Raw genomic sequence first — 16,939 nt, 5'->3', positions numbered from 1 at the left:
TCTCTTAAGAAATTATTTATTAGGAGTAACACACGTAGTAAATTATTTGTGACTTATAGTACTTTTAGCGTAGTTTCCGAATATGTAAATTTTATTTCAAAAACTTAAAGATTTCATGCCCAACTTAATGATTAAAATTAAATTATTTGATTATCGAAATTTGAATTATGCTACGTACATTGAGATAGAAGAAGTAAAAAGGAACGAAAGGAGTAAGAAAAGAAGAGATCCGCAAAAAATTATTTATATAATGTCAAATAGTCCAATTACAAGGCCCAAGGATAAATGATCATAAGGAACGAATGAGTACTGAAATGAAATTTGGGGAAAAGCAAAGCCACGTGGAGCAGCCTAACTGCAGCCCAAGGGTAAATGATCATAAGGAACAAATGAGTACTGAAATGAAATTTGGGAAAAGGCAAAGCCACGTGGAGCAGCCTAACTGCATCAAAGAACATTGTGAGGTCGACAAAAAAAAATTGATGGAGGACATATTAGATAAACCGGTTCATAAATATTAGGAGTAGCAATCAACTCTTAAAGGCTGAAATCCAATATTTTTGAAGGATATTAACTTATATTCAGCTTTTAGAGGCCATACAAGATACGAGGATTCGAAGCCATATTAATTAGCACAGGAGAAGATAGAAAAATGCTCTTGAAAGTTTATGGAATATGCAACGACAATTCCATGATTTTCACTTTGCTAATTCTGTTTGTGTGTTCGGCAACTCCGGTATTACTCTTTACAGTTTTATTTAGAATAGACAATTAACCCTCTCTTTGGATGGTTGGTTCCCGTGGTTCATTAATGTACAGTATGGTATTATATTGTATTATACTGTATTAATGAACACAATGTTTGGATAGACTGTATCGTTTGTTGTGGTTTAATAATATTTATATTGTTTGGTTTGACTGTATGATACTGTATAATAACTTGTAAATTTACTAAAATACCCTTAACTCTTAATTAGAAATTAGTTTATATATATTAATAAAACTCAGGTAAAGAATAAAATAGGAATTTTAAAAAATAAGTAGGTAGTGAGTGGGGGTGGGTGGTGTGAGGTGGGTGGTTGTGGGATGAGAGTGGGGGTAGTGGCTGGTAGGGTGGGGGTGAGTGGTTGTGGGGTTGGGTGGTGGTGAGGGGTAGTGGGTGGTGGAGGGGTGGGTGGTGTGAAGTAGATGGTTGTGGGATGAGAATGGGGGTAGTGGGTGGTAGGGTGGTGGTGAGGGGTTGTGGGTGGTAGAGGCGTGGGTGGTGTGAGGTGGTTGGTAGGGCAGGGGTTAGGGTTGGAGTGGAGGTGGGTGGTAGGGTGGGCTGGGATGGATGGTGGAGGGTGGGGTAGTGGTGGGGTGGGGGTGAGTGATAGGGTGGGGGTGGGTTGGGGTGGATGGTGGAGGGTGGGGTATAATGGGAAATGAAATACGTAACCACGGAAAAATCATCAAATCCGTGGTTACAAAAATTGGGACTTTTCATGGTTATATAATCATGAGATGAACCGCGGGTTTACAACACCATACCACATAATTTTAAGAACAATGGAAACAAACATGGTTTCATACAAAACCATACATTAATGAACCACGGGAAACCACCATCCAAACAGGGGGGTAAAACTTGTACTCGGAATTCCTGAAACTGAATTTTCAAACTTGCTATATAAGCCAAGCAAAAAAGAAAAATAATAAGATAACAAATCAAACCAAAACATTAGTGTTGTTTCATTCTAAAACGATAGCCTCGTTCTTTGCTTGAAAAGAAAAACAAAGAAAAAATATCATACGCAATATTATTAGCGACGACAAATTAAATCTATGTAACAAATTTTGGTTATCATGTTTAATACTAAGAAAATCAAATCACGCAATAGTTAACGGTCAAAGCAAATTCCTCGATCATAACTAACATATTTATTTTGTATATGGGAGAGTCTTTTTTTTCTCAAAGCTTTCATCAATGGTTATCAGGCCACTACTTTTAAATTATTCAGCTAGTTCATCACAAGGATATAAGGGAGAGTGATAACGTAAAATGCGCCTAACCCAACAATCACACATTGCGCTCTCATTATCGGCACTAGGTAAAAAGTTCATGGGGCGCCCTATTTTGGCCGTCTCATTTAACTGAGGGATTGCCCTTCATACGAACTGGTCTTTAATTTTGTCCCTCAAATTGCCGATCTTTAATTTTTGACCTTTGCTTAAAAAAATGGCCAAAAATATCAGGAGGTTCTAGGTTCGAAATTCAACAGAGTCGAAAATAATAATAATAATTTCGCAAGGCATAAGTTTCTATGAACCTATGCCTATTCGGGCAAAATTACATAAAACCTATGCCGGAAACGACAGACTTTGCCTTGTAAAGCAAACTTTTAGTTATGCCTTAAAAGACTGCCAGCATTGCAGAAGTCTAGCCTTGCGATTTTTTTTTTTATTGAACGGAGGTTCAAACCCAAAACCTTGAGGTATTTTTTGCCACCTTTTTAAGCGAAGTACAAAAATTAAAGAATAGTAATTTGAAGGGAAAAAATTAAAGACCACCCCCAAAAGAAGGGCAATCCGCGCAAAAAAAATTGTTTAACGGATACCTTGCCTTGCGTTTTATTTTGCACAAATATCCACTATTAGATCATTTTAGATGAAATTCTCTTCTTCTTCTTCTTTGTACATTATTATATTTTTGAATTTATAGCAATTGGAATATAATGCTTTGTAGATTTGGGTGTTGAAATGTTTAAATTTAAAGAGCCTTTCTTTTGGCAAAAAAAAAAAATGAAAATAAAATATCAGACACACATGATTGAAAGTTTAAACAATTTTTACATGCAGTTCAGTCATACATACACGCAAACTTCAGTACGCACAACTGAAATTTTAGTCAATTTTACACGCACTTCAATTAAAAATATCTGAAGTTAGCTTTGACAAGTCGATTAAAACTTCAATCAAAACATCCGAAATTTGGCCTTGGCAAGTCCCCAAACTCCGTATTAATTTGTTTTTTCGACAAGTTATTAAGCATATTAATGACCTCCTTTATTTTGACGTTTTTACTAATAATAAAATCTGAGCCCCGTTAGTTATAAATCCCATTAAAATTCGGGGTTCAATTCAAATTTCCCGCTCATAAGACGTGCTGCAACATGTCACACTAAAAGGGTTGACTTAGCCCTAATTTTCCTAACTTGTAAGAACAATCAAAGTTGAAGATTAAAGTCTTTGAGCGTTTTATTTGATAATTCAAACGCTGGATTTTTACCTATAATTACCTAAATTAATAGCCGCCTAGGCGTAGTTAATTGATTGATTAATAGTATAAACTTGTAGGATTTCCAAAATAAGATTGAGTTTTTGATAGCTTTACAAATTGCAACTCTTTGGCCGGATTAACCAATTCAGGTATATTTACAGAACAATTAGAAGTTTCTGCATAATTTTTAAGGCATTTTTTCCCAACAGATTTATGGATCAATTGAAACTTAATACGGTCCCAGTAATCTAATTTCCTCTAATTGATTCAGTTTTTACTGATTTGCGTTAGTAATTGTAAATGAATCATTTTCATGGTTTTGGGTTTTAGGGTTAACCATACTGCAAATAGAGTTTTAGCGTTTCTGTTGTGAATAATTGTAAGTCTCATTGAGTCAACTCTTTGCAGCTTTTCCTTTTGTGATTCGGAAATTTCTTCGAGGGGATCGTGATAGAATGGGGACACCTACGCGCAGGTTTTTAATTTTTATGTGAGAGAATATTTACAGCTTGTTTGGATGGTTGTTACCTATTGTATTGTATTTTATGTTTGTTTTGATTGTTACTTAAATTTTATTGTATTGTGTCACGATCAATTTGGTATGATCGCGTTGTTGTCTTTTTTTCCCTCTCAATTTTGATTTCGCTTATTATTTAATGATCCTATTTATCCTTTAACCTACCTTGTTAATAATAACTCTATCCCATATCCTACTTTTCTTTATAATGTTGCTTCAGATTGCTCATATGTGGCATTATGTAACGATGGAAGACGATACAATCTATCCAAACATTGTATTCGTCAAAATAATACAATACAATATGATATGATACATTATGAAATCATATGTAACAATGATCCAAACAAGCTGTTAGAGTCAATGATGGTTTCAAGCTTTTAACTTAGACTTTCTGTGACAGAATAAACACCAGAAGAGGAAATGAAATCATGAGACTTCTTGTGACAACCATTGCTGGAGTTGTGCTTGGTATTTTCTTAGGCGTATCGTTTCCTACACTTTCATCGACCAAGGCAAGCGAGTTTTTGGATTTTGAATTTGATACTACGATATATAAAAGTTTAATTTGGGGTGTATTCAAGATGTAAAATCAGTGTGTTCTGAATTCTAACTGTTTTTGAGGAGTAAATGCCACTAAGTGAGCAGTGGATACTGTTGTCTTGTTCATATTCATACATAAGCATATATGCAAAAGACAAACTCATTGCTTGCTAAAAAACTAAGTGCTCCCTTTATTTAATGCCTCATTTTTCTCTTAAGTGTCCCTTGCATAAGAGCTGATAAGATAATATGCTTGTGTATTTCAATATTGCAGCTGAACTTACCTTCTAATCTTTTTGGATTAATTGATCTCACTTACATTGAGGAGAAGTATTCAGGCCTCTCAACCCAAGATCTATTAAATGTCTTGTCTTCCATGAGGAGCCACAAAGGCCGTTCGCATAGGCATTCTGACACAGAGGTATAAATTTGTCGCTTTAAGGCTCCAAGCAGCTTCTCTTGAGACTTTGGTGCAACAAAGTTTCTTATTCTCATTTTATTATTATTATTATTATTATTGCAATAATTATATTGAGGGCCAATTTTCGTTATATAAAGATAAGATTGCACTGTCTCTTGGAACTTTTTACCTCCTTTCAAGACTTATGCTATTTGCACAAATCTTGCAGATTTGGGTTCCATCAAACCCTCGAGGTGCTGAGAGGATACCACCAGATTTCGTTGCATCTGAGTCTGATCTTTATCCTCGAAGGTTGTGGGGCCTACCCCGTGAGGTCCGTATTTTTCAGCCTTGATGCCTATCTAAAGTAGTAAGTTGATTTTTAAAAAAAAAAAAAAATTGGCTGCTTTATGCAAATTGTGAGGTTTAGAATGCAAAGAAATGATCCAAGTGTTAACACATTATAAGAAAAGCTTCTTTCCATAAATAACGACATGCTCAGTTCACGTAACTAACATATCTTGAAGTTGATTTCAGCGAAATTGGTTGAGTTCTAGTAGTTTATAAATCAAAGAAATTGGACGGGGGGAGTTCATATAAAACTAATAATTGTTTGTGATACACCCTTTTAACACTATTGCCCTACTAACAATCTTTAAATTAATTTGCTTCAAAAATTTTATATGGATAGGAAACCAAGAATGCCTGAGAGGAAATAATGTACTTGCTGAAGTGGGCTATTGACATGCTTGCCTCCTCCTGGTTTTGTAGGGCTTTGAATAAACATCATGTCATAGCTGTCAATATAGTTTTAGACATTGAACTTTATATAATCCACTGTGATGACTGAGGAGAATCGTTGAATAGCCAGCTCAAACATGTTTTAGAATGCTATTATAAGTTAAAGCTCTCAATGATGCTTCTCTCTCACTTGCTCTCGTTACCTTCCTTTTTTGGGACAGAGAAACATAATGACTACACATTGTATCACTCTATCTTAATCTGTTTCATCAATTGATCTGCAGGACTTGATTACCAAACCTAGGTATCTTGTTTGCTTTACAGTTGGCTACGAGCAGAAAAATAACATCGATGCAGCAGTGAAAAAGGTTAGGCTTAACCCTTCTCTAGCTCTATTCCATTCTACTCACACCTTTGAGCCCTGGATTTATCCTTTCAGGGGATCATTTATTTGTTAATAAGGGACTAGATAAGGCCTAGTCTAAGGTTTGTTTGCAACTTATTTTAACATATAGCTTTTGCCTTCAACTGTAATCATGTTTTAGTTTGCCAAATGCTTTATTAAAGTCAATTTTGAGATCCAAAAGTGATTCTAATACTTATAATTCTCCATTGGAACCAAAAATAACAAGTTGTGGAAGGTGTAAAATTGCCAGAAACATTGATCTTTTGACAAAAGGAAATGTGAAAATTTTCCATTTTCTAATATTTGTTTTTGGGTTAATTGTTTGATTATTTTCCACTCAATTTTAAATTCAGTACATTGAATAAAATAAACAAATATTTGATTTTTAATGCTAAACAAAAGCATTAATTATTTCAATTGATAGAAAATTTGTTTTCGTGATTATAGATACAAGTCACTAACAAAACCTTTAGTGTTTCTTTATCTTCACCAAAAAGATGTCATAGCATGTTTTTATCCTTGTGGAATTTATGTTGCTTGGCTTGTGTACACTTAAATTGCTCGTAATTATTGATATCTTCAATAGCCGTAACTGCTAATTATGTTGGTGCTTCCCTTAGATTATATCCTGCATGTGCCACCAATTAAGACACACTTCCTGCAATAGTCCCATCATACACCTCAGAGGGATCATACTTTCCTGTAATTTTCTCCACAGACCAAGCATACCTTCATCTTTTGTGGCTGTGCATGCTTACAATTGTATTTTTATCAGTTTTCAGAGAATTTTACCTTTGTGTTGTTTCACTATGATGGTCGAACAAGTGAATGGGATGACCTTGAGTGGTCAAAGCGGGCTATCCATGTTAGTACACGAAAGCAAACTAAATGGTAACTGTTTTTGCGGGCTATCTTTTTGTTCCTCAGTGTTTCAGTACATTTTGATGGAATTGTAAGAGAAAAGTTTATTCATTGTTTTGACAGGTGGTATGCAAAACGCTTTCTGCATCCAGACATTGTAGCACCCTATGACTATATATTCATCTGGGATGAAGACTTGGGGCTTGAGAATTTTGATGCAGAGGAGTAAGAATGATTTTCACAGATTCTTGTGAATCACATATGTTGAACTTTATGAACTCTAATGTTTTATTACAACTTCAGATATATCAAATTGGTGAGGCAACATGGGTTGGATATTTCACAGCCTGGTGTAGCATCAAACAGTGAATTGTCATGGAGGATGACAAAAAGACGAAATGACACTGAAGTGCACAAGTAGGGACACTTGCATTACTGTCTGTAACTGCAGACTAAAGCCTACCATGCACACATAGCACGTGATCTCATATACAATCTGTTGTTGTGCTTGCAGGGAAACAGAGGAAAGACCTGGCTGGTGCACTGATCCGCACTTGCCACCCTGTGCAGCGTATGCTAATGCATGATATTTTGTCTACGAACTACCTTTCTCACTTCATGGCCGGTATCAGTAGTTTTACTTTTTATTTAATCTGCAATCAGATTTGTTGAGATCATGGCACCTGTTTTCTCTAGAGAGGCATGGCGGTGTGTTTGGTATATGATTCAGGTATAGAATATGTTTCATCCTTTTTTGCCATTTATTGACCCCTACTACAATCTGGAAAAACAACCCTGCAAAACTGAGAAATACAGAGTAAAATCACAATGAATATTGCGCATAAGAAGGCGGGGTTGGAGGATAAGTAACCATTTCATGAATGCAAATATGAGTTCTTACATGTTATTGCAGAATGACTTGGTCCATGGATGGGGTCTCGATTTAGCTCTTAGGAAATGTGTGGAAGTAAGTAATCCACCTTATCCAGTGCAGTTAAATTCTCCTATGTTCTTATTCAACTGGCCTTATCTTAATAATGCTTTTGGATGAACAGCCAGCCCATGAAAAGATAGGAGTTGTAGATTCTCAGTGGATTGTGCATCAAACTGTCCCTTCACTCGGGAGTCAGGTATATCCCCATCTCAGCCTTGGTTTACGTCATACTAGGTTAAAACTAGGCAGTAATGGCTATCTTCTTTCAACAGGGACAAGCAGAGAAAGGCAAAGCACCATGGGAAGGGGTATGTTGCTATATCTGATTCTCCACTAGATTGAAATTTGACCAAGAAAGACAGATGATTAAAGAAACATGATAAGCAATTATCAACATATAATCACATTTTGATTTTGTATATGAACTTTTAGACCGAGTTCAAATCTTTTTTGTTCATGAACGAAATTATGCTTGTCCTTTTCAATGTATCACACAATATTAATTGTTCTATATCAACTTGAAACTGTACTTCCTGATGATGCATTATTTGGAGTAAACTTCTCCATGAATTCTCTATCTACTGCATTAGCTGACAAAAGTGTTTTCTTGATCTTTTTACAAAGAATATGCTGATTAATGATTGTATTGTCTAAATCCAACGTTCATTTTGGCTTAGGTAAGAGAAAGGTGCAACAAAGAGTGGACACTGTTCAAGGAGCGTATGGCTGCTGCAGAGAAAGATTATTACAAGGCAAAGGGATTTGATCCCCTTAATTCTACATCTCATTAGGTAAAATGTCATCTGATTAGGATGTCAGACTTTTCTTTATGGATTTTAGTTATACACATCAGTTAGATTTTTCACACCATCAATAGTAGCTAGTTACTAACTAATGCTTATCACATAGTTTTACTAGTAAATATTTTTTACTGTCAATGGAAATAACTTAAACTTGTTTATTAGGGTGCAATTATCTAGTGTTGGTTGACTATCTTACAGGAGAAAGAGTTTAAGCATTCTAATAGTTTTTTTTTTTTTTTTTGTTAAAAAGTAATATTTTCATATTATTTTGTTAGCACCTAATCAATTGGTAATATTTGATGTTGTAAAACAAGCTTAGGACATTGTTTTGCTTGCTTCATCTGTTGCTCTCCATTTGTTTCTTCATTGTAGATTTTCTGGCATTGTTGCCGTCCTAGTTTGGACAATTTGTGTCAACGTTGCATAATTTCTTACATCATAAAGAAATTATGAAAGATATAGCACTAAATTTTATTATTCTTGTAGTTTCAGTCCGTTGACTTCTTGCAGCAAATACTATGTTATCCACAAGGACGGCATTAATCCCAACTTCATCTAATTCCATGCAGAAATTTTACTAATGGAGATGCTAGCAAGCTTCAGGGGACACTCTCTCATACTACAACAGAATAGTTATAAACAGTGACCACAATTATTCTAAGTAATCAAAATCCAAGGAATATTATTATACTAAATTAGTAATCATGATAGTAAACGAGTCAATTATATCGTCTTCCTTTAATGGAATATATAACGAGTCAATTTGACCTTGGTGTGATAAAAGATTTAAATTGAATGGTTGTCACTCTTGAGGTTTAGTCGATAATGCTTGGTATTGTCAAGCGGTAAAAGCTCTAATATACTATATATAGTGGTTAAATTATAAATTGAGGTGAGAATATTTGTTAATTAACTACGGCTTTAAAAATTAGCAGCATACCTTTATCTCAAAATATGCTATGGGGTTAATTGAGTGAGCATGAGCTGTTGAAAATAATAATCATGCAACGACTTGGTAACAGTCTAAAAATAGTGAATGAAATAACAAGGTAACAAACATATAGTAAGTTAAATCTGTAAGTTTTGGCGAATTAACCAAGTCTTAGTTAGCAAATTGCTCTGAGTTATATCAAAACAAGCCATCACTTTATTTAGTAGACGTTTGGACATGCGATTTCATGTCATGAGATAAAATCAACGTTTGGACATGCGATTTCATCTCATGAAATTCAAATCATCCAAAAAGGCATGATTTGGAATTTCAAATCATGATTTAAAAAATTTGAAATGTAAAATTTGATCCATAAGTTTATATTTTGTAAAAAAAAAAAAAAAAAAAAACTCATAAGTTGGTAGATATTTTTGACAATTACTCCCACCAACCATATAACAACCTCATTAACTTTTACTAACATTTATTTATGTTGGAGGATTATATTAAAGAGTAGTTACATTACTATTCATGTTAAGTTTCCTTTTTATTGAACTAAAGTTTGATCAATTGATGTTTTATTTTAGAAAGGTCTTCTAATAGCGTATTAATTTTATTATGAACTATGACTTGCTCATTAAGAATTGAGAGAATTTTGATAGTTTTCACAATTTGTGGAGTTTTTTTATCTGTAAAAAAAAATATAACTTAAGAAATTCAAATTACATGTTATCTCATGATTTCAAATCATGTCTAAACGGCTCCTCATGTGAATTCGGAAGAATTATGCGAGTTAAACGTAGCAGTAATTAATACTTTCTTTGATTCTTATGCGAGTTAAACGTAGTAGTAGACTAGTAGTTAATGCTTTCTTTGATTCTCTAATTTTGGTGTTTTAGCCATCTTTATATTATTCTTGTGTGGTCCGTGCAACAAGGTGGGTCCCTTGCCAACTTTTGCTTTTGGCCTAAACGAAGCTTTCCAAATCTGTAGCCGCATTCAACCTAAAAGCCAACAGGGAAAAGCAAAATCCCATGTTATCTAAGTTGTAAATAGACTTTTTTTTTTAAGAGTTTAACTAATATTTACAGATGATTGTAAATTTACTTCTTTATTTTATCAAGTCATTTCTATCTGTTATACCAGGTAATTGCCTTATGTTTAAAGTTACAAGACATTGCTTATAAAAAAAAATTAAGTGTCTTAATAGAGTAAAAATTTAGATAAACTCTTATTTTAGATAAACATCTCCAAAGTTATATATCGAAATTAGAGCGGCCAATTATTTTTCCCTTATCAAACTAAATTTTTATTTATTAAATTATTTTTTCACTAATATTTCCTCGCCAGCCAAGTTGTGTAAATCGTAATTACATCACTTCACATTGTACCTGTTACTTTCTACTAGTGTCCGTAAATTAAGGATTAAACTAATAAGAAGAAATAACCAATACTATTGAATCTTGATATCCAAGATTTATGTTCACATCATTGATCTATTGACCACGGAGCATATGTAGGAAATTTCCATCTGTTGGTTCTCTTTATTTAAATTAAATATCCACTTTATTATCCAGTATGGACCTCTTATTTCAAAATCAAATAGGAGTAGTTACTATTTAACATTACTTTACTCATTAAATGCATAATAAACTAAAAAAATACTGGAAAGGAAAGAGGACCAGTCTTCTCGTTTGATTTTGAGTTTACTTGCAAAAACATCTCGACAAAAAGCGTATTTGTGCTCTCTTTGATAATTCCAAGGTTGCATATTTTCCTATATTAAGGATTTCCAAAGAAACATTTAACTTAAAACATTCCAAGTTGGGAATTGCAAATCTTGAAATTCTTTTCATTTGGTAACTCACAGATCAGCAATTTCAGGTTCGGTTCAAGATTTGAACTTTTCTCTCTTCAGATATGTTTTTAGAGCAGTTTAAGTAAAGTTTATACTTCTTTTTAGGCTAATATTTGATATTGTTTTGTCCGAGATAGCAAATTTTCAAATTATTTGTCTTTTAGGAACTATGGAATATTTGAACTAACTAGTATAGACCAAGTTAAGTAACTAATAGTAAATCTTTGTTAACCTTATGGGGTAGATAGAATGAATGGAAAAATGAAAACTTTACTCTATTAAGTGTTAGTAAGTGCAAAATACTGATCTTTTTTGTTTCTGGCTCAGAGCATTTTATGTAAATTCTGGTTCCTTTTTAGGCTAATATTTGAGTACTGTTTTGTCTGAGATTGCAAATTTTCGAGTTATTTGTCTTTTAGGAACTATGGAATATTTGAACTGACTAGTATAGACCAAGTGAAGTAATTAATAATTCTTTGTTAACATTTTGGTGTAAGCTAGAATGAATGGAAAAGATGGGAACCTTACTCAATTAAGTGTTAGTAGTGGCAAAGTACTGAAGTTTTCTGGTTTTAGAGCATTTTAAGTAAATTCTGGTTCCTTTTTAGGCTAATATTTGAAGTAAATTCTGGTTCCTTTTTAGGCTAATATTTGAACATTGTTTTGTCCGAGATAGCAATTTTTTCAAATTATTTGTTTTTGAGGAACTATGGAATATTTGAACTAACTAGTATAGACCAAGTTAAGTAACTAATAAGTCTTTGTTAACCTTATGGGGTAGATAGAATGAATAGAAAAATGAGAACTTTACTCAATTAAGTGTTAGTAATTGCAAAATACTGATCTTTCTTACTTTCTTGTTTTAGTGGAATTTCTCACTGGAATATTTGAACTGACTAGTATAGAGTATAGACCAAGTCAAGTAATTAATAGATCTTTGATAACATTTGGGGTAGATAGAATGAATGGAAAAATGGGATCTTTCCTCACTTAAGTGTTAGTAGCTGCAAAGTACTGATGTCTTTTGTTTTCTGGTTTTAGAGCATTTTAAGTAAATTCTGATTCCTTTTTAGGCTAATAGTTGAACATTGTTTTGTCCGAGATAGCAATTTTTTCAAATTATTTGTCTTTTAGGAACTATTGCAAATTTGAACTGACTAGTATAGACCAAGTTAAGTAATTAAAAAAAATGGGAACTTTACTCAAAAGTGTTAATAATGGCAAAGTACTGATCTTTTTCACTTTCTTCTTTTAGGGTAATTTCTCACTGGAATCTCTTAACTCATATTTGGGGTAAGCAGATGTCATTCAACTGAATCTGAAACGGATTGTTGAGCTCGTGACTAAGATGGGGACGCCTATGAAACACAGGTTTTAAAAATTTTAAATTTAAACAAAGTATTCATATAAGCATCCCAACTAGTTTGGGATTGAGGCGTGATTGATTTATTTATTTTTCTCCATTTAATGTTAAAAGTGGTATTGAGCTTAGCTTACTGCTGAATTGCTACAGCTCAAACTCGAGAAGACGGAATGGCACAATGAGGCTTTTTGTGACTACTTTTATTGGAGTTGTATTTGGGTTTTTCCTAGGTGTAACCTTTCCTACAATTTCATTGACCAAGGCAAGGGGATCTACTTCTGATTTTTTATCTTAATATACAAACACATATTTAATGGGCCATTTTCTTTTGAAGTCTCAGTTGAATAAGAGCTGTCCTTGTGGATTTCAATTTTGCAGCTGCCTTTACCTACTAATCTTTTCCCATCATTTGATCTACCTGACATGGACGAGAAGTCCTCGGGCCTCTCGACACAAGCTCTATTAAATGTCTTGAATTCCTTGAAGGGCCGCATTGGCAATTCACACAAGAATAACGGCCCAAAGGTATTTTACTTGTTACTCACATAGGATCCATCAACTTCTCTTGACATTTTGATGCAACAAAAGTGTCTTATCCCGTTCTACTCTTGCACTGTTTGTTACTCCCTCCGTTTCAATTTGTGTGTCTTAGTTTGACTGGGTACGGAGATTAAGAAAGTAAAGAAAACTTTTGAATCTTGTTGTCTTAAACTAAAGATATGTATAATGTACCAAAATGTCTTTTAATCTTGTGGTCTTAAACATGTCATGTGGGATGTTGGAATTAAAGAGTTTCCAAATTAGGAAAGACATTCTTTTTGAAACAGACATAAAAGGAAAGTAAGACAAACAAGTTGAAACGGAGCGAGTATAACAGATATTCCTATAAGATTGACTTCTATATTTTGGAAGATTATATTCAATATTTATGCTATTTGTGGCAATCTTGCAGATTTGGGTTCCATCAAATCCCAGAGGTGCCGAGATGCTACCCCCGGGCATCGTAGAATCTGAGTCTGATCTTTATACTAGAAGGCTGTGGGGCCTGCCCAGTGAGGTCTGTCAATTCTGCATGATGCCTATTTGAAGTACTCTATTGATTCTTCTTATTATGTGTCAACAGCTACAAGTTCACATTATGCAAATTGCTGGCATGATTTATGGCTTAAAACGCAAAGAAATTAATCTATGTGTTAACGCATTGCTGATACTCTCTTTGTTCGATGATCCCACTCGCGGAGTTACCTTTTCTTGAAGTTTATTTCTGGATATTAGTTGATTCTCCAACAGTTGCTAAGTCAAATTGGAAGGAGGGTGTACATATCAGACACATGTTAAAGGATTGGTTGCTAGTATGCCTTTTTACCTTATTGGCCCTGGTTTATAATCTTACAATCAGACACATTTTACCAGAAACAAAAGTATTTTTGCTTCAGAAGTTAGATGGATGGGGCAAGAGTATCTGAATATAATATATTGAGGGAACTGCTGAAATGGGCTCAAACAAACGTTTTGCTATAATGATTGATGAGAACTGGTTCAAGGGCAGCTAAAATATGATTTTAGATGCCATTGTATGTTAAAACGGAACGATGTCCATGTCTCTCTCTCGTTTCCTTCCCTTTATTTTTGGGATGAGAAAACATAATGATTGTGTGTTATGTCCCTCTATCCTAATGAGCTCCATTAATTGATATGCAGGACTTGATCATCAAACCAAGGTACCTTGTGACCTTCACAGTCGGCCTCAAGCAGAAGAAAAACATTGATGCAGCAGTGAAAATGGTTGTGCCCAAGTCTATCTAGCTCCCTTTCCTTGTACTCACTCTTTTGAGTGTCCGTTTGGGGGGTTATTCTGTTCACGGATAAGGGAATAGAAGCGTAACTGATGTTTGCTTGTAAATTTTGCTCCATGAAATTCAGTCCTTGGCGGGTCTGGGATTGGACTCCTAACAAGGGAAATTTTACCTTTCTTTGCTTATGCCTCTAGCCCCACCTCCAATCTCAAAAAAGATGATTTTTTGTCCTTTTGCTTTATTTGACAATATTTTTGGGACTTTTTTCTGCTGTGTTTTCTTTTCGGCATAAATCTTGCCTTATTTTATATGCAATACCTTGGTCGTTCTTATCTATAATGTTATCCTTCGCCGTGTTGGACGTATGTAAATTTATTGGTCAACCTCTGCAAATCTATAGAATCAATCTTATCGCCAATCCCACTTTCAATCTCATAGCAGTAGTAGGGTTACTCATGACTTACATTTCAAAATGGAACAGATTGAAAGAAAATGTAGGTTAACAAAAGGGTTGGTATGCTGCCAGCTTAGGAAGATTCAAGTCCAAAATTTTACTTTTGTATCTCTGCATTCTTATTCTTGTATTGTAAACAGTTTTCCGAGAACTTCACCATTATGCTGTTTCACTATGATGGTCGAACAAGTGAATGGGATGACCTCGAGTGGTCAAAGCGGGCTATCCATGTCAGTATACCGAAACAAACTAAATGGTACCTTCTTGTGAATTCTTTCTATACTCCATTCTTCAACATATTTTGATGGATTTTTAAGTGCAAAGTTTTATTCATTCTGTTGAAAGGTGGTATGCAAAACGTTTTCTGCATCCTGACATTGTAGCATCGTATGACTATATATTCATCTGGGATGAAGACTTGGGGCTCGAAAATTTTAACGCGGACGAGTAAGTGATTATTATTAGAGCCATTTGAATCCAAATATGTTGAATGGTGTGGACTCTTAAGGCTTTAATGCAACTGTAGATATATAAAGTCGGTGAAGAAACATGGTTTGGATATTTCCCAGCCTGGTTTAGCACCAAACAGTGGGTTGACATGGCAGATGACAAAAGGGAGAAATGACACTGAAGTTCACAAGTAGGGAAAGCAGTACTTTCATTATACCTACAACTGCTTTGATTAAAGCATATCATGCACACTAAGCTTGATCTCATATACAGTTTATTGATTCTGCTTACAGGGTAACAGAGGAAAAACCAGGCTATTGCGCTGATCCACATTTGCCACCTTGTGCAGCGTATGTAATACATTATATTTAGCACTAACTATCCTTGTCACTTGATGTTTGGTCTCAATATTATGTATCAAAAAATGAAAAAGGAGGGTTGGTGTTGATATTAACTGTTTTTTTTTTGTCTCAATCAGATTTGTTGAGATCATGGCACCTGTTTTCTCTCGAGAGGCGTGGCGATGTGTTTGGCATATGATCCAGGTATCAATTATTAAATATCTTTCATGCTTTTTCATTCGTTGCTACCCATTTGGTTACTGCACATCTGAATTGTTGATTCTTTATTGCAGAATGACTTGGTCCACGGATGGGGTCTTGATTTTGCTCTTAGGAGATGTGTGGAGGTTAGCAGTAAACTTTATGCTTTGGGGACAAATTCCCATATGTTCCGTTTGAAATGCCCTTTTTCCTAATAGTGTTTTTGGATGAGCAGCCCGCACATGAAAAGATAGGAGTTGTAGATGCTCAGTGGATTGTACATCAAACTGTTCCATCTCTTGGGAGCCAGGTATATCCAACTTCCAGCCGTAGTTGGAGTGTATCAGACTATCTTGAAAGTTGTCTATAACTTGTCTTCTTTTCTTATTTCAACAGGGTAAAGCGGAGAATGGCAAGGCACCATGGGAAGGGGTATGTTAGCTAATATATTTCATTCTCCTGTATACTGAAATTTGACCATGAATATGTCAAAACCACGTTCAAAATTTTTTGTTCGTAAATGAAAGTTAAGATGCTTGTTCTTTTTCATTATATCACATAAAATCTCGCTAATGTGTGTAACTCAAACACTTCCTAAATCCTAATGGTGCATGATTCTGTTAAGTGTTTGTGTACTCTTGTTAGAAAGGATTATGCTGATGATCATCTGATTATATGTCTAAGTCCAGCATTTTATTTTGTCTCAGGTAAGAGAAAGGTGTCGAAGAGAATGGACTATGTTTCAGGATAGGATGGCTACTGCAGAGATGGCCTATTACATGGCAATGGGAATGGATCCCCCTAATTCCACAACTAATTAGGTGGACACTAACTAGATTAGAATGCTTGTAGAATTTCAAACTTCTTTTTGTGTGCAAATATCTAATACTACTGGTTTAGAGTTCAAGTGTGGTTAGATAGAAATATATGTACTCTCCTTGCGTTTGTATTAATAATTCATTTTTTTGTGTGTCAGCCTAACGTGTGTTCTATGCTTGCTTGAGTTCAAAGATACCAGTGTTTGCTCATGCTAAAGTCATTATTTACAAGCTGAAATTTGGCCATGAATACTTGAAGAGTG

General features: G+C 34.5%; 2 protein-coding genes across 2 annotated transcripts; both read left to right on the top strand.

Annotated features, from left to right (window-relative positions):
* The first annotated feature begins 542 nt into the window (after positions 1–542).
* LOC132624856 (uncharacterized) lies at positions 543–9,375 on the top strand. The gene is made up of 16 exons (XM_060339590.1): positions 543–736; positions 3,668–3,734; positions 4,180–4,291; positions 4,594–4,740; positions 4,949–5,053; positions 5,745–5,828; positions 6,642–6,757; positions 6,851–6,952; positions 7,031–7,144; positions 7,242–7,298; positions 7,391–7,457; positions 7,641–7,694; positions 7,783–7,857; positions 7,934–7,969; positions 8,339–8,452; positions 8,951–9,375. The coding sequence occupies exons 1-15, from the start codon at positions 676–678 to the stop codon at positions 8,450–8,452; spliced, it is 1,311 nt and encodes a 436-aa protein (XP_060195573.1). The 5' UTR covers positions 543–675; the 3' UTR covers positions 8,951–9,375.
* Positions 9,376–11,019: 1,644 nt separating this feature from the next.
* LOC132622601 (uncharacterized) lies at positions 11,020–16,833 on the top strand. The gene is made up of 15 exons (XM_060337228.1): positions 11,020–11,279; positions 12,509–12,624; positions 12,767–12,878; positions 12,995–13,141; positions 13,569–13,673; positions 14,318–14,401; positions 15,007–15,122; positions 15,212–15,313; positions 15,393–15,506; positions 15,610–15,666; positions 15,795–15,861; positions 15,951–16,004; positions 16,094–16,168; positions 16,255–16,290; positions 16,566–16,833. Exons 2-15 carry the CDS (start codon positions 12,602–12,604, stop codon positions 16,677–16,679), a joined length of 1,206 nt encoding a protein of 401 aa, XP_060193211.1. The 5' UTR covers positions 11,020–11,279; positions 12,509–12,601; the 3' UTR covers positions 16,680–16,833.
* Positions 16,834–16,939: the final 106 nt, after the last annotated feature.

The sequence above is a fragment of the Lycium barbarum genome, chromosome 12 (assembly GCF_019175385.1).
Source record: "Lycium barbarum isolate Lr01 chromosome 12, ASM1917538v2, whole genome shotgun sequence".
Taxonomy (NCBI): Eukaryota; Viridiplantae; Streptophyta; class Magnoliopsida; order Solanales; family Solanaceae; genus Lycium; species Lycium barbarum.
This window is presented reverse-complemented; position numbering and strand designations above follow the sequence as displayed.